At 34.1% G+C, this 18,981-nt stretch overlaps 1 protein-coding gene across 3 annotated transcripts in view; it reads left to right on the top strand.

Moving 5' to 3' along the window:
• Nucleotides 1-18,981, top strand: part of LOC149779202 (uncharacterized) — a 77,769-nt gene that overhangs the window by 31,066 nt on the left and 27,722 nt on the right. For all 3 annotated transcript variants that reach the window (XR_016415585.1, XM_089939776.1, XM_089939777.1), the window contains exon 7: nucleotides 12,181-12,321. Coding sequence is in view for 2 of the 3 variants with exons in the window: in XM_089939776.1 (XP_089795902.1) it covers nucleotides 12,181-12,321 (141 nt within the window). In the remaining variant the exon portion in view is untranslated. The remainder of the gene's footprint in view (nucleotides 1-12,180; nucleotides 12,322-18,981) is intronic.

Here is an 18,981-nt window from a genome sequence, read left to right as displayed (position 1 = left end):
TAGTTAACAATGTAATATCATCATGAAGAAGGGTCATGGATGGATTCAAAGACACAACATTGGTAGTTAACAATGTAATATCATCATGAAGAAGGTTCATGGTTGGATTCAGAGACACAACATTGGTAGTTAACAATGTAATACCATCATGAAGAAGGGTCATGGATGGATTCAAAGACACAACATTGGTAGTTAACAATGTAATATCATCATGAAGAAGGGTCATGGATGGATTCAAAGACACAACATTGGTAGTTAACAATGTAATATCATCATGAAGAAGGGTCATGGATGGATTCAAAGACACAACATTGGTAGTTAACAATGTAATATCATCATGAAGAAGGGTCATGGATGGATTCAAAGACACAACATTGGTAGTTAACAATGTAATACCATCATGAAGAAGGGTCATGGTTTGATTCAAAGACACAACATTGGTAGTTAACAATGTAATATCATCATGAAGAAGGTTCATGGATGGATTCAAAGACACAACATTGGTAGTTAACAATGTAATACTATCATGAAGAAAGTTCATGGAATGATTCAAAGACACAACATTGGTAGTTAACAATGTAATACTATCATGAAGAAAGTTCATGGTTGGATTCAAAGACACAACATTGGTAGTTAACAATGTAATACCATCATGAAGAAGGTTCATGGTTGGATTCAAAGACACAACATTGGTAGTTAACAATGTAATACCATCATGAAGAAGGGTCATGGTTTGATTCAAAGACACAACATTGGTAGTTAACAATGTAATACCATCATGAAGAAGGTTCATGGTTGGATTCAAAGACACAACATTGGTAGTTAATAATGTAATACTATCATGAAGAAAGTTCATGGTTGGATTCAAAGACACAACATTGGTAGTTAACAATGTAATATCATGAAGAAGGGTCATGGTTTGATTCAAAGACACAACATTGGTAGTTAACAATGTAATACTATCATGAAGAAGGGTCATGGATGGATTCAAAGACACACAACATTGGTAGTTAACAATGTAATACCATCATGAAGAAAGTTCATGGATGGATTCAAAGACACAACATTGGTAGTTAACAATGTAATATCATCATGAAGAAGGTTCATGGTTGGATTCAAAGACACAACATTGGTAGTTAACAATGTAATATCATCATGAAGAAGGTTCATGGTTTGATTCAAAGACACAACATTGGTAGTTAACAATGTAATATCATCATGAAGAAGGGTCATGGATGGATTCAAAGACACAACATTGGTAGTTAACAATGTAATATCATCATGAAGAAGGTTCATGGTTGGATTCAAAGACACAACATTGGTAGTTAACAATGTAATACCATCATGAAGAAGGGTCATGGATGGATTCAAAGACACAACATTGGTAGTTAACAATGTAATATCATCATGAAGAAGGGTCATGGATGGATTCAAAGACAACATTGGTAGTTAACAATGTAATATCATCATGAAGAAGTGTCATGGATGGATTCAAAGACACAACATTGGTAGTTAACAATGTAATATCATCATGAAGAAGGGTCATGGATGGATTCAAAGACACAACATTGGTAGTTAACAATGTAATACCATCATGAAGAAGGGTCATGGTTTGATTCAAAGACACAACATTGGTAGTTAAGAATGTAATATCATCATGAAGAAGGTTCATGGATGGATTCAAAGACACAACATTGGTAGTTAACAATGTAATACTATCATGAAGAAAGTTCATGGAATGATTCAAAGACACAACATTGGTAGTTAACAATGTAATACTATCATGAAGAAAGTTCATGGTTGGATTCAAAGACACAACATTGGTAGTTAACAATGTAATACCATCATGAAGAAGGGTCATGGTTGGATTCAAAGACACAACATTGGTAGTTAACAATGTAATACCATCATGAAGAAGGGTCATGGTTTGATTCAAAGACACAACATTGGTAGTTAACAATGTAATACCATCATGAAGAAGGTTCATGGTTGGATTCAAAGACACAACATTGGTAGTTAATAATGTAATACTATCATGAAGAAAGTTCATGGTTGGATTCAAAGACACAACATTGGTAGTTAACAATGTAATAGCATCATGAAGAAGGGTGATGGATGGATTCAAAGACACAACATTGGTAGTTAACAATGTAATACCATCATGAAGAAGGTTCATGGATGGATTCAAAGACACAACATTGGTAGTTAACAATGTAATATCATCATGAAGAAGGGTCATGGATGGATTCAAAGACACAACATTGGTAGTTAACAATGTAATATCATCATGAAGAAGGTTCATGGTTGGATTCAAAGACACAACATTGGTAGTTAACAATGTAATATCATCATGAAGAAGGTTTATGGATGGATTCAAAGACACAACATTGGTAGTTAACAATGTAATACCATCATGAAGAAGGGTTATGGTTGGATTCAAAGACACACAACATTGGTAGTTAACAATGTAATATCATCATGAAGAAAGTTCATGGATGGATTCAAAGACACAACATTGGTAGTTAACAATGTAATACTATCATGAAGAAAGTTCATGGATGGATTCAAAGACACAACATTGGTAGTTAACAATGTAATACTATCATGAAGAAGGGTTATGGTTGGATTCAAAGACACACAACATTGGTAGTTAACAATGTAATATCATCATGAAGAAAGTTCATGGATGGATTCAAAGACACAACATTGGTAGTTAACAATGTAATACTATCATGAAGAAAGTTCATGGATGGATTCAAAGACACAACATTGGTAGTTAACAATGTAATATCATCATGAAGAAGGGTCATGGATGGATTCAAAGACACAACACTGGTAGTTAACAATGTAATACCATCATGAAGAATGGTCATGGTTTGATTCAAAGACACAACATTGGTAGTTAACAATGTAATATCATCATGAAGAAGGTTCATGGATGGATTCAAAGACACAACATTGGTAGTTAACAATGTAATACTATCATGAAGAAAGTTCATGGATGGATTCAAAGACACAACATTGGTAGTTAACAGTGTAATACTGTCATGAAGAAAGTTCATGGTTGGATTCAAAGACACAACATTGGTAGTTAACAATGTAATACCATCATGAAGAAGGGTCATGGTTTGATTCAAAGACACAACATTGGTAGTTAACAATGTAATATTATCATGAAGAAGGTTCATGGATGGATTCAAAGACACAACATTGGTAGTTAACAATGTAATACTATCATGAAGAAAGTTCATGGAATGATTCAAAGACACAACATTGGTAGTTAACAATGTAATACTATCATGTAGAAAGTTCATGGTTGGATTCAAAGACACAACATTGGTAGTTAACAATGTAATACCATCATGAAGAAGGTTCATGGTTGGATTCAAAGACACAACATTGGTAGTTAATAATGTAATACTATCATGAAGAAAGTTCATGGTTGGATTCAAAGACACAACATTGGTAGTTAACAATGTAATACCATCATGAAGAAGGGTCATGGTTTGATTCAAAGACACAACATTGGTAGTTAACAATGTAATACTATCATGAAGAAGGGTCATGGATGGATTCAAAGACACACAACATTGGTAGTTAACAATGTAATACCATCATGAAGAAGGTTCATGGATGGATTCAAAGACACAACATTGGTAGTTAACAATGTAATACTATCATGAAGAAGGTTCATGGTTGGATTCAAAGACACACAACATTGGTAGTTAACAATGTAATGCTATCATGAAGAAGGTTCATGGTTGGATTCAAAGACACAACATTGGTAGTTAACAATGTAATAGCATCATGAAGAAGGGTCATGGATGGATTCAAAGACACAACATTGGTAGTTAACAATGTAATACCATCATGAAGAAGGTTCATGGATGGATTCAAAGACACAACATTGGTAGTTAACAATGTAATATCATCATGAAGAAGGGTCATGGATGGATTCAAAGACACAACATTGGTAGTTAACAATGTAATATCATCATGAAGAAGGTTCATGGTTGGATTCAAAGACACAACATTGGTAGTTAACAATGTAATATCATCATGAAGAAGGTTCATGGATGGATTCAAAGACACAACATTGGTAGTTAACAATGTACTACCATCATGAAGAAGGGTTATGGTTGGATTCAAAGACACACAACATTGGTAGTTAACAATGTAATATCATCATGAAGAAAGTTCATGGATGGATTCAAAGACACAACATTGGTAGTTAACAATGTAATACTATCATGAAGAAAGTTCATGGATGGATTCAAAGACACAACATTGGTAGTTAACAATGTAATACTATCATGAAGAAGGGTTATGGTTGGATTCAAAGACACACAACATTGGTAGTTAACAATGTAATATCATCATGAAGAAAGTTCATGGATGGATTCAAAGACACAACATTGGTAGTTAACAATGTAATACTATCATGAGGAAAGTTCATGGATGGATTCAAAGACACAACATTGGTAGTTAACAATGTAATACTATCATGAAGAAAGTTCATGGTTGGATTCAAAGACACAACATTGGTAGTTAATAATGTAATACCATCATGAAGAAGGGTCATGGATGGATTCAAAGACACAACATTGGTAGTTAACAATGTAATACCATCATGAAGAAGGGTCATGGTTTGATTCAAAGACACAACATTGGTAGTTAACAGTGTAATATCATCATGAAGAAGGGTCATGGATGGATTCAAAGACACAACATTGGTAGTTAACAATGTAATACCATCATGAAGAAGGGTCATGGTTGGATTCAAAGACACAACATTGGTAGTTAACAATGTAATATCATCATGAATAAGGTTCATGGATGGATTCAAAGACACAACATTGGTAGTTAACAATGTAATACTATCATGAAGAAAGTTCATGGATGGATTCAAAGACACAACATTGGTAGTTAACAATGTAATACTATCATGAAGAAAGTTCATGGTTTGATTCAAAGACACATAACATTGGTAGTTAACAATGTAATACCATCATGAAGAAGGGTCATGGATGGATTCAAAGACACAACATTGGTAGTTAACAATGTAATACTATCATGAAGAAAGTTCATGGTTGGATTCAAAGACACAACATTGGTAGTTAACAATGTAATACCATCATGAAGAAGGTTCATGGATGGATTCAAAGACACACAACATTGTTAGTTAACAATGTAATACTATCATGAAGAAAGTTCATGGTTGGATTCAAAGACACAACATTGGTAGTTAACAATGTAATACCATCATGTAGAAGGGTCATGGTTGGATTCAAAGACACAACATTGGTAGTTAACAATGTAATACTATCATGAAGAAGGTTCATGGTTGGATTCAAAGACAACATTGGTAGTTAACAATGTAATACCATCATGAAGAAGGGTCATGGTTTGATTCAAAGACACAACATTGGTAGTTAACAATGTAATATCATCATGAAGAAGGTTCATGGATGGATTCAAAGACACAACATTGGTAGTTAACAATGTAATATCATCATGAAGAAGGGTCATGGATGGATTCAAAGACACAACATTGGTAGTTAACAATGTAATACCATCATGAAGAAGGGTCATGGATGGATTCAAAGACACAACATTGGTAGTTAACAATGTAATACCATCATGAAGAAGGGTCATGGATGGATTCAAAGACACAACATTGGTAGTTAACAATGTAATATCATCATGAAGAAGGGTCATGGATGGATTCAAAGACACACAACATTAGTAGTTAATAATGTAATACCATCATGAAGAAGGTTCATGGATGGATTCAAAGACACAACATTGGTAGTTAACAATGTAATACCATCATGAAGAAGGGTCATGGATGGATTCAAAGACACAACATTGGTAGTTAACAATGTAATATCATCATGAAGAAGGTTCATGGATGGATTCAAAGACACACAACATTGGTAGTTAACAATGTAATACTATCATGAAGAAGGGTCATGGTTGGATTCAAAGACACAACATTGGTAGTTAATAATGTAATACCATCATGAAGAAGGTTCATGGTTGGATTCAAAGACACAACATTGGTAGTTAATAATGTAATACCATCATGAAGAAGGTTCATGGATGGATTCAAAGACACAACATTGGTAGTTAACAATGTAATACCATCATGAAGAAGGTTCATGGATGGATTCAAAGACACAACATTGGTAGTTAACAATGTAATATCATCATGAAGAAGGTTCATGGTTGGATTCAAAGACACAACATTGGTAGTTAACAATGTAATACCATCATGTAGAAGGGTCATGGTTGGATTCAAAGACACAACATTGGTAGTTAACAATGTAATACTATCATGAAGAAGGTTCATGGTTGGATTCAAAGACAACATTGGTAGTTAACAATGTAATACCATCATGAAGAAGGGTCATGGTTTGATTCAAAGACACAACATTGGTAGTTAACAATGTAATATCATCATGAAGAAGGTTCATGGATGGATTCAAAGACACAACATTGGTAGTTAACAATGTAATATCATCATGAAGAAGGGTCATGGATGGATTCAAAGACACAACATTGGTAGTTAACAATGTAATACCATCATGAAGAAGGGTCATGGATGGATTCAAAGACACAACATTGGTAGTTAACAATGTAATACCATCATGAAGAAGGGTCATGGATGGATTCAAAGACACAACATTGGTAGTTAACAATGTAATATCATCATGAAGAAGGGTCATGGATGGATTCAAAGACACACAACATTAGTAGTTAATAATGTAATACCATCATGAAGAAGGTTCATGGATGGATTCAAAGACACAACATTGGTAGTTAACAATGTAATACCATCATGAAGAAGGGTCATGGATGGATTCAAAGACACAACATTGGTAGTTAACAATGTAATATCATCATGAAGAAGGTTCATGGATGGATTCAAAGACACACAACATTGGTAGTTAACAATGTAATACTATCATGAAGAAGGGTCATGGTTGGATTCAAAGACACAACATTGGTAGTTAATAATGTAATACCATCATGAAGAAGGTTCATGGTTGGATTCAAAGACACAACATTGGTAGTTAATAATGTAATACCATCATGAAGAAGGTTCATGGATGGATTCAAAGACACAACATTGGTAGTTAACAATGTAATACCATCATGAAGAAGGTTCATGGATGGATTCAAAGACACAACATTGGTAGTTAACAATGTAATATCATCATGAAGAAGGTTCATGGTTGGATTCAAAGACACAACATTGGTAGTTAACAATGTAATACCATCATGAAGAAGGTTCATGGATGGATTCAAAGACACACAACATTGGTAGTTAACAATGTAATACTATCATGAAGAAAGTTCATGGTTGGATTCAAAGACACAACATTGGTAGTTAATAATGTAATACCATCATGAAAAAGGTTCATGGTTGGATTGAAAGACACAACATTGGTAGTTAACAATGTAATATCATCATGAAGAAGGGTCATGGATGGATTCAAAGACACAACATTGGTAGTTAACAATGTAATATCATCATGAAGAAGGGTCATGGATGGATTCAAAGACACAACATTGGTAGTTAATAATGTAATACCATCATGAAGAAGGTTCATGGTTGGATTCAAAGACACAACATTGGTAGTTAATAATGTAATACCATCATGAAGAAGGTTCATGGTTGGATTCAAAGACACAACATTGGTAGTTAACAATGTAATACTATCATGAAGAAAGTTCATGGTTGGATTCAAAGACACAACATTGGTAGTTAATAATGTAATACCATCATGAAGAAGGTTCATGGTTGGATTCAAAGACACAACATTGGTAGTTAACAATGTAATACTATCATGAAGAAAGTTCATGGTTGGATTCAAAGACACAACATTGGTAGTTAATAATGTAATACCATCATGAAGAAGGTTCATGGTTGGATTCAAAGACACAACATTGGTAGTTAACAATGTAATACCATCATGAGGAAGGGTGATGGATGGATTCAAAGACACAACATTGGTAGTTAATAATGTAATACTATCATGAAGAAGGTTCATGGTTGGAGTCAAAGACACAAGATTGGTAGTTAACAATGTAATACCATCATGAAGAAGGGTCATGGATGGATTCAAAGACACACAACATTGGTAGTTAATAATGTAATACCATCATGAAGAAGGTTCATGGATGGATTCAAAGACACAACATTGGTAGTTAACAATGTAATATCATCATGAAGAAGGTTCATGGATGGATTCAAAGACACAACATTGGTAGTTAACAATGTAATATCATCATGGAGAAGGGTCATGGATGGATTCAAAGACACAACATTGGTAGTTAACAATGTAATACCATCATGAAGAAGGGTCATGGATGGATTCAAAGACACAACATTGGTAGTTAACAATGTAATACCATCATGAAGAAGGGTCATGGATGGATTCAAAGACACAACATTGGTAGTTAACAATGTAATATCATCATGAAGAAGGGTCATGGATGGATTCAAAGACACACAACATTAGTAGTTAATAATGTAATACCATCATGAAGAAGGTTCATGGATGGATTCAAAGACACAACATTGGTAGTTAACAATGTAATACCATCATGGAGAAGGGTCATGGATGGATTCAAAGACACAACATTGGTAGTTAACAATGTAATATCATCATGAAGAAGGTTCATGGATGGATTCAAAGACACACAACATTGGTAGTTAACAATATAATACTATCATGAAGAAGGGTCATGGTTGGATTCAAAGACACAACATTGGTAGTTAATAATGTAATACCATCATGAAGAAGGTTCATGGTTGGATTCAAAGACACAACATTGGTAGTTAATAATGTAATACCATCATGAAGAAGGTTCATGGATGGATTCAAAGACACAACATTGGTAGTTAACAATGTAATACCATCATGAAGAAGGTTCATGGATGGATTCAAAGACACAACATTGGTAGTTAAGTATGTAATATCATCATGAAGAAGGTTCATGGTTGGATTCAAAGACACAACATTGGTAGTTAACAATGTAATACCATCATGAAGAAGGTTCATGGATGGATTCAAAGACACACAACATTGGTAGTTAACAATGTAATACTATCATGAGGAAAGTTCATGGTTGGATTCAAAGACACAACATTGGTAGTTAATAATGTAATACCATCATGAAAAAGGTTCATGGTTGGATTCAAAGACACAACATTGGTAGTTAACAATGTAATACCATCATGAAGAAGGGTCATGGATGGATTCAAAGACACAACATTGGTAGTTAACAATGTAATATCATCATGAAGAAGGGTCATGGATGGATTCAAAGACACAACATTGGTAGTTAATAATGTAATACCATCATGAAGAAGGTTCATGGTTGGATTCAAAGACACAACATTGGTAGTTAATAATGTAATACCATCATGAAGAAGGTTCATGGTTGGATTCAAAGACACAACATTGGTAGTTAACAATGTAATACTATCATGAAGAAAGTTCATGGTTGGATTCAAAGACACAACATTGGTAGTTAATAATGTAATACCATCATGAAGAAGGTTCATGGTTGGATTCAAAGACACAACATTGGTAGTTAACAATGTAATACTATCATGAAGAAAGTTCATGGTTGGATTCAAAGACACAACATTGGTAGTTAATAATGTAATACCATCATGAAGAAGGTTCATGGTTGGATTCAAAGACACAACATTGGTAGTTAACAATGTAATACCATCATGAGGAAGGGTGATGGATGGATTCAAAGACACAACATTGGTAGTTAATAATGTAATACTATCATGAAGAAGGTTCATGGTTGGATTCAAAGACACAAGATTGGTAGTTAACAATGTAATACCATCATGAAGAAGGGTCATGGATGGATTCAAAGACACACAACATTGGTAGTTAATAATGTAATACCATCATGAAGAAGGTTCATGGATGGATTCAAAGACACAACATTGGTAGTTAACAATGTAATATCATCATGAAGAAGGTTCATGGATGGATTCAAAGACACAACATTGGTAGTTAACAATGTAATACCATCATGAAGAAGGTTCATGTTTGGATTCAAAGACACACAACATTGGTAGTTAACAATGTAATATCATCATGAAGAAGGTTCATGGTTTGATTCAAAGACACACAACATTGGTAGTTAATAATGTAATACCATCATGAAGAAGGTTCATGGTTGGATTCAAAGACACAACATTGGTAGTTAACAATGTAATACCATCATGAAGAAGGGTCATGGTTGGATTCAAAGACACAACATTGGTAGTTAACAATGTAATGTCATCATGAGAAGGTTCATGGTTGGATTCAAAGACACAACATTGGTAGTTAATAATGTAATACCATCATGAAGAAGGTTCATGGATGGATTCAAAGACACACACCATTGGTAGTTAACAATGTAATATCATCATGAAGAAGGTTCATTTTATACTTCAGAAGATGTTTGGAAGCCCTTGAAATCATCTTCAATAGAAACCTATTTATTGCTGTGTCACTTTTTACCACCAATACATAATAAACACGTGTGATAATAGTTTCTGTTAATGAAATAATTCATCCAGAGGTCACCAAAATGTCTGCTTGTTTATCCATTGGATTATCAGTTTTGAATCTGCTATGCACCTCTGCTTTAACGTGAAATGATTTTTTTTACAACACATTGAGATTAGAATGACTTCATATTGACAGGTAACTGACTTCAGATTGACAATACACGGACTTCATATAACTTTGTATGAAGACTGGCAGGTTAACTTTATGTGAAGACTGGTAAGATAACTTTATATGAAGACTGGCAAGATAACTTTGTATGAGCACTGGCATGATAATTTTATATTAACACTGGCAAGATGACTTTTGTATGAAGATTGGCAAGATAACTTTGTATGAAGACTGGCAAGATAACATTGTATGAAGACTAGCAAAATAACATTTATGAAGACTGGCAAGTTAACTTTGTATGAAGACTGACAAGATAACTTTATATGAAGATAGGCAAGATAGCTTTGTAACGACACATGGCAAGATAATTTTATATGAAAATTGGCAAGATAACTTTGTATGATAACTGGCAAGATAGCTTTTTATGAAGAGTGGCAAGATAACTTGGAATGAAGATTGGCAAGATAATTTTTTATCACAAAGTTGGTACACTTTGCCTATAATATGTAAAGTTTCATATTTTTGATATTATAACACGTGAACATATCACTTTATGTGATTCTGATTGGCCTGAAAAAGCCCATTGAATTATTGTGCAGTATGCTCTTTCCTGATTGTGATAATGTCAGAATGAAGAAAATTATTGGTTCTTCTTTCTATCTAAATAGTTTCCACTGAAATAAAAAGTATGTTATAAAATGAATTTCACATGGGTAATGATTTAATATTAAATTTTTGAAACTCATTGAATAATGTCCAGCTTTTGCTCACCAAGGCTTGCGAAAGCAGGACATTATTCAATTCATTTAATAAATTCGATATTAAATCATTACCCATTTTAGATCCTCTATAATGAATACTGGCAAGATAACTATTCATGACAATACATTGGTGGTGTTGCAGGTGTATGAACCAGAAAGTGGCAGGAATGCACTGCCTAGGGATTGATAATACACTATATGAAATCACCTCAAAATGTAAGATTAGATCATGTAATTGTTCCAGTAATAAGGGAATAAATGGAATGTTCTAAAAAAAATAAGAGACTACATAAAGATTGATGACTTGTAGAAAAATACTTGTATTAAATTTGAAATGAATCATTTTTATATATAAAAATATTCATTGGAATTACAAAGTACTCATTGACATTTTGGACCAAATCACTATTTTGGGATTATTGTAAATTCATTCAAGGACATTTGGGATTATATCATTGTGACACATCAACTTAACCAAGACTGTTGGCACATTAGCACATTCAGTATTGTAATTGATTTAAACACTCAATGCTTTTGGATGTGACAGATCTTTAGGTTCATTTGGATTTAATTCACAATAATCCAAGTTTATTTTAACTTTTTATTATAGGGAAATAAATCATAGTTGAATTTTAGTAAATGTGTTTATTTTGCTTTCTCTGATGCTTAGTTTAAGTCCATGGAGTCATAACAGTTTACATTTGGTCTATCACCAGAGAGCTAAAAGAATCAAGGTGGCTAAATGGGCAAATAAAGATATAAGAAATCACCTTGCAAAGAAAGCCTGTGATGTTCTATTAGAAGGGAGAAAGGAGGCCTCTAAACGGAAAAAGACGGATGCCATTGATTTGGTCAAGGTCAGTATCATTCAGTCAATCACGTTTAAATTCTGAACTTTTGTTACATTAAATATATCCTAATGTTTATGATTGACTGATTTAATTTGAACTTACAAGTGTGTGTGTCTGTGTGTGTATTTCTGTGTGAGCATGTTGTGTTAGGGGTACTAAGATAACTGCTTGACATTATTACTTTTATTGTTTTTATTGTTATTAAATTGATGCTATAAGATTGTCATATTTTATGTTTGAATAATATAAAACTCCATGCATAATAAAAACTATGATTCAAATTTAAAGGTCCTAATTTTCCAGAGAAGCAAGTATTTCAAGATCTGGTAACTAGGCCAGAATATAATTCATTTTATGTCTACTTAATATTTTTTTAATTTGAATTTCAGCTTGTCTCTGTCCAAAGGTTTTTAGCTTGCTCAGTACAGAGATTTTAGCTTGCTCAATAAAGAGTTTTTAGCTTGCTCATGTACAGAGATTTTAGCTTGCCTCTGTCTAAAGTTTATAGCTTGCTCATTACAGAGTTTTTAGCTTGCTCAATAAAAAGTTTTTAGCTTGCTCAGTACAGAGATTTTAGCTTGTCTCTGTCTAAAGTTTAAAGCTTGCTCAGTACAGAGTTTTTAGCTTGCTCAGTACAAAGTTTTTAGCTTGCCTCTGTCCAAAATTTTTAGCTTGCTCAGTACAAAGTTTTTAGCTTGCCTCTGTCCAAAGTTTTTAGTTTGCCTCTGTCCAAAGTTGTTAGCTTGCTCAGTCCAAAGTTTTTAGGTTGCCTCTGTCCAAAGTTTTTAGCTTGCTCATTACAGAGTTTTTAGCTTGCTCAGTACAGACTCTTTGGCAAGCTCAATAAAGAGTTTTTTCCATGCTCAGTAAAGAGTTTTTAGCTTGCTCAGTACAGAGTTTTTTGCTTGCTCAGTAAAGAGTTTTTAGCTTGCTCAGTACATAGTTTTTAGCTTGCTCAGTAAAGAGTTTTTAGCTTGCTCAGTACAGAGGTTTTAGCTTGCTCAGTACAGAGTGTTTAGCTTGCCTCTATCCAAAGTTTTTAGCTTGCTCAGTACAGACTTTCTATCTTGCTCAGTAAAGAGTTTTTAGCTTGCTCAGTAAAGAGTTTTTAGTTTGCCTCTGTTCAAAGTTTTCTGCTTGCTCAGTACAGAGATTTTAGCTTGATCATTACAGAGTTGTTAGCTTGCCTCTGTCCAAAGTTTTTAGCTTGCACAGTACAGAGTTTTTAGCTTGCCTCTGTCCAAAGTGTTTAGCTTGCTCAGTACAGAGTTTTTAACTTGCTCAGTACAGACTCTTTAGCATGCTCAGTAAAGAGTTTTTAGCTTGCTCAGTAAAGAGTTTTTAGCTTGCTCAGTACAGACTCTTTAGCATGCTCAGTAAAGAGCTTTTAGCTTGCTCAGTAAAGAGTTTTTAGCTTGCTCAGTAAAGTGTTTTTAGCTTGCTCAGTACAGAGTTTTTAGCTTGCCTCTGTCCAAAGGTTTTTGCTTGCATTTGTCCAAAGTTTTTAGCTTGCCTCTGTACAGTGTGTTTAGCTTGCATATATACAAAGATTTTTGCTTGCCTTTATTCAATGTTTTTATGTTGCCTCTGTATAAAATATTTAGTTTGCCTCTTTACAAAGTGTTTAGCTTGTCTATGTACAAATTGTTTAGCTTGCCTATATTCAGAGCTTTTGCTTGTCTCTGTACAAAGGTTTTAGCTTGCCTCTCTACAAAGTTTAGGATAGCTGTTTTATTTTCGCAAGCATCAGTGTCTTCACATTGAAACACATACATGTATGTACAGCCTCACTTACCTCAACCATATCTTATTTTAATTTCTTGGATTTTACTGAATCTTTTTTTTTTACACTTTGTACACTTACTATTTTCAGGTTATACTTGGAGTAATAACACTTCGTGAGGAGATGCATCTTGACTAGTACCACATCCTCATCACTTTAGTAGACTTTGATTAAATTTTGTATTTTTAGTTACTTTGCAAGCCATGTTCATGATAAAATTATGAGATGATGGCATGCACATCTATTAATATAGTCTTACAAGAAAATAGCCCAGTTGGTCCTAAATGTGTTTGGTGTTGATTTGGTGTTTAACACCATTTCTCAGCAAAAGAGAGTCTATATATGGCAGCCAGTATAACTTAGTGGAGAAAAAACCCATGAGAAACCCCAATAAGAACCACCATCCTGCAGGAAGCTACTGGTGGCTTTCTCACATATGCTTGTTAGCATGGCCTGAGACTCAAACCTAAACGAACAGAGATGAAATGGCAGTAATCGGCAAATGTGAGTGCTTTAGACCACTCAGCCACCCAGGGCCCCTGTTTCTAAATGAAAATGGTGCTGTTTGGACATCCAGTATGGCATCCACAGCAGGTCTCTTGGAAATCTTGTCATTGCTACTCCAAATGAAAGGATTGCCATATCAGCATGGAATTTCCACTAATAGACTTATTATAATGTATAATTGGGCTCTAATGAAAACAGTGCCATTCTGATGCCAACTATATCCTTTCGATGGACTCTTGTTTTGACTGGTTAAAACTATTGGTTATAAGTCTCATCAGCAATGTTGAAATGGAAACTATTTCAGATTTATACAATTAAATGTTTGAAATATATTGTTTCTGCCATTTTGATACCACAGAGTCATTAAGTTATCTAATTCAATGCTATGTCACATGTAGTGGGTGACCCCATTATAACATAGTAGTTGGGGTCCATAGAACCCGACTGTGTTATAGACCAAACTGTGTTATAACCAACCAAGTCAGTTAGCTAAAGAATATGATGCATTTACCTAAAAATGGCAGTTGGAGGTTGGTAATAAAAATGTGTGCAAAACTAGTCTGAAAGACTTGTATATTGAGAACTTACTTTTGTGTATTACAATCCACAATCTGTTAAGCACTGTACTTGTATATAATAAATCCATGAATTCGAGTATAGATCACATGTTATAAACTTCATGTAAGACTCACATGCCATTTGAAAACACCAATAACACATATTTATACAAAAATGGTAGTCCTCGTTTTGATCTATATCTGATTTCACTTAACAATTCGCTACAGTTGTCACAAGTAGCACAGTGGTCTAGATTTTGGTCAGCTGGAGACAGCTGGTATCATCTTGCAGAAGCTATCCAGGGGATGAGGCTGTTGGTAGGGAAATGAAAACTTGAACAAATTAAAACGTTTAAGAAGCATCTTTGCAAGATACCCCATCTTCATTTAACTGGTAGGCCATATATCTATGGTTTGAAAATATTGGAAATTAATTTGCTTTTTATGCTGCCATTGGTAGTGACCATAAGCACATTTTTTCCCCAGCAAAACTGAAATTTCTTAGCACAATAAATGTGTTCCTGACACTTTGGAAATATGCATCAATTTATCAGATTCCGTTGCTTTTTTTTAAGTTTGGTGCTGACTTCCTTTGATGAAAGGTTATTTGTTTTTATTGAAGATCGTAGTCAGCATTCTTTAATGAAGGGTGCATGTGTTATTTAAGTTACCCGTAAAGACAGCTTTTGAGGACCAAACAGATGTATGTTTCTTATTGCGGCAGTAACATCAAATAATTGTAGAACATTGATTGAGACTGATATTTTTTTATTTGCTTAGTATTTATACTGAACGATCGGTGCTTTAAAGGTGATCAGTTTTCTTTGAAGTTTCAGAAAAATTATTTTTTTCTGAGTACATTTTAAAAACAAAAGGAATTAGCCATTGTTTGGGTGATTGTAGCAGTTACTTTTCCTGCCTTCAAAAGTTGGTAGATTGTAGCTTGTACCAGTAGCATAGACAGACCAACAAGTAGATCTCTGTTTTGCTTTTTTGTTTTTATTGTTTTGTTTTTCGGGGGTTACATTTCTTGTGACAGAGGGATGCTGCCTTCCACGCATGCATCAGAAATTGTTTTAAAAAAGGTCTCAACAGAAGATGAACACAGGTGTTCTATTCTGAGTGTGATTACTACAGAAAATATGAGCGTTCCAAACAATTTAATTCTTTGAGTGAAAACGAAGAGGCATTTTTACTTACCATGCATGTACAGATGTCAGTTAAAATAACTATATTAATTACTAGTGAGCCTCCGATAATCCAACAATATTTCATCCTGAAGTTCCATTATGAGATAGGGTCATGTCCAGTTGATCTCTGCAACCAGAATTTATAAAGAAAAGAATCCTAAGAACTCACAGAACTCAGTACTCGGGCCAGTTTTCAGAATATGCAAATTATGATATAACAATGCACTGTTAAGATGGTTTGTCAAATGAACAAAGAATTTGTTTATCTAATAAAAGATAATAAATTCCAGTGCATTTTATATCACATTTGTGGCTTCCTTTCATGATGTCTCTGAATTCCTTCATTTCAAACCCCAATTTGTATATACAGGTTTAAACAGTAAATAATGTCAGGAAAACAAATTGCCAGATGGTATATTTTGTTGCCAGTAAGGAATATAAATCACAATTTGCGATGTTGGCAAAGCCCAGTGTCATCCCTGAATAAACTTTTTACAGTTATTTTTCGTACTTTTTTAAACAAAAAACTTTTTTTGGGAGTACAAGAAAATAAAATGTATCTGAAATTGCAGGAGCTACGCCATAGTCGTCTTGTATTAGAATTGATACATGATCTCTTCCCCAGAAATGATAATAAACTTTGTACACATTACTTTTCGTATTTTTAAGAAGAAAAATACTTTCATGTATGAAAAAATTGCACATATATGAAATTTCGGGAGCCACACCACAACCATGTTATATCTAAATTTGTGTTATAACAGCATGCTTTAGCAGGGTCTCACTATGTATAGTAAACCCTTCTAAAAAGGGCCACTGATAGAACTGAGAAAGAGAAGTCTAATGTTATCTATGGTCTTAGGAAAGTTAAAGTAAATGGAAATTATTGAAGGTGCTTTTTAATGGGGGAGTGTGTCTGATTTATATTTGCAAGACAAATATCATTTAATTGTTTGATCAGAATAATTTAAGGTGGGACAGAAAAGCCAAACAGCCAACAGTGATTTATGACCTTACATATTCATTTAAGAAAATGTTGTTTTTGCAGCTTAATTTGAACATTTTTAGTGCTTCACAACGAAATAGGTATCTGACCTCTGTTGGCAATTGATCACTAGTATCAGACATGTATGCTGTTGGCAATTGATCACTAGTATCAGACATATATGTTGTTGGCCATTGATCACTAATATCAGACATGTATGCTGTTGGCAATTGATCACTAGTATTAGACATGTATGCTGTTGGCCATTGATCACTAGTATCAGACATATATGTTGTTGGAAATTTGATCACTAATATCAGACATGTATGCTGTTGGCCATTGATCACTAGTATCAGACATTTATGCTGTTGGCCATTGATCACTAGTATCAGACATGTATGCTTTTGGTCGTTGATCACTAGTATCAGACATGTATGTTGTTGGCCATTAATCACTAATATCAAACATGTATGTTGTTGGCAACTGATCACTAGTATCAGACATGTTTACTGTTGGCATTTGATCACTAGTATCAAACATGTTTGCTGTTGGCAATTGATCACTAGTATCAGACATGTTTGCTGTTGGCAATTGATCACTAGTATCAGAGATGTTTGCTGTTGGCAATTGATCACTAGTATCAGACATGTTTGCTATTGGCAATTGATCACTAATATCAGACATGTATGCTTTTGGCCGTTGATCACTGGTATCAGACATGTATGCTGTTGACCATTGATCACTAGCATCAGACATGTATGCTTTTAACTGTTGATCACTAGTATCAGACATGTATGCTTTTGGCCATTGATCACTAATATCAGACATGTATGCTTTTGGCCGTTGACCACTAGTTTCAGACATGTATGCTTTTGGCCATTGATCACTAGTATCATACATGTATGCTGTTGGCCATTGACCACTAGTATCAGGCATGCATGCTGTTGGCCATTGACCACTAGTATCAGACATGTATGCTTTTGGCCATTGATCACTAGTATCAGACAGTCAGAATTTTTTAAAATAACCTGGTGACTGATGAAAAATAAATATGACCAACTGGCTAAAACTGCTAATTGATTTCTTAGATGAACTGATAATCTGTCTTTAAATTTCAAGTAATTCCCAGTACTACAATGGCATATATACTCTGGAAGTTGATTTAGCCCAAGTCCCAATAACAGTAAGATTTATAACTTCCTGTTTAACCCTTGGGTCACAGGGTTAAAGATTAAAGGTTAAAATAATACTATACAGAATGATCTTTCATTATTGAGTAAGCTTTTTAATTTCTTTCGGTACAATTCTTAAATTACCAAGGTGTATAATTCATGCATTGCCATATAACTGATATATTTGATCATCCCTGGAAGTTGATTTAGCCTAAATGCCACATTATATTTACATACTTCATGATCCAAGAAGGTAGGTGCCCTGGAGACTGATGGATTTGAGCCACTCACTTTTACAGGTACGTACACATCTCACCTCTGTCTGAAAAAGTTCAAGTCTTGATTGCACCATGGATATATGAGAAAGCCTACCAGTAACTTCCTGTGGGTTAGTCATTCTTCCTGAGTCCTTACTTCTCCAAACATACTGACTGCTGTATAGCTTATTATATTCTGAAAAATGGTGTTAGAC

The sequence above is a fragment of the Sinohyriopsis cumingii genome, chromosome 17, assembly GCF_028554795.1.
Source record: "Sinohyriopsis cumingii isolate HCF-2022 chromosome 17, ASM2855479v2, whole genome shotgun sequence".
NCBI lineage: Eukaryota > Metazoa > Mollusca > Bivalvia > Unionida > Unionidae > Sinohyriopsis > Sinohyriopsis cumingii.
Note: the sequence above shows the minus strand (reverse complement) of the source record. Positions and strands in the feature narration are given on the sequence as shown.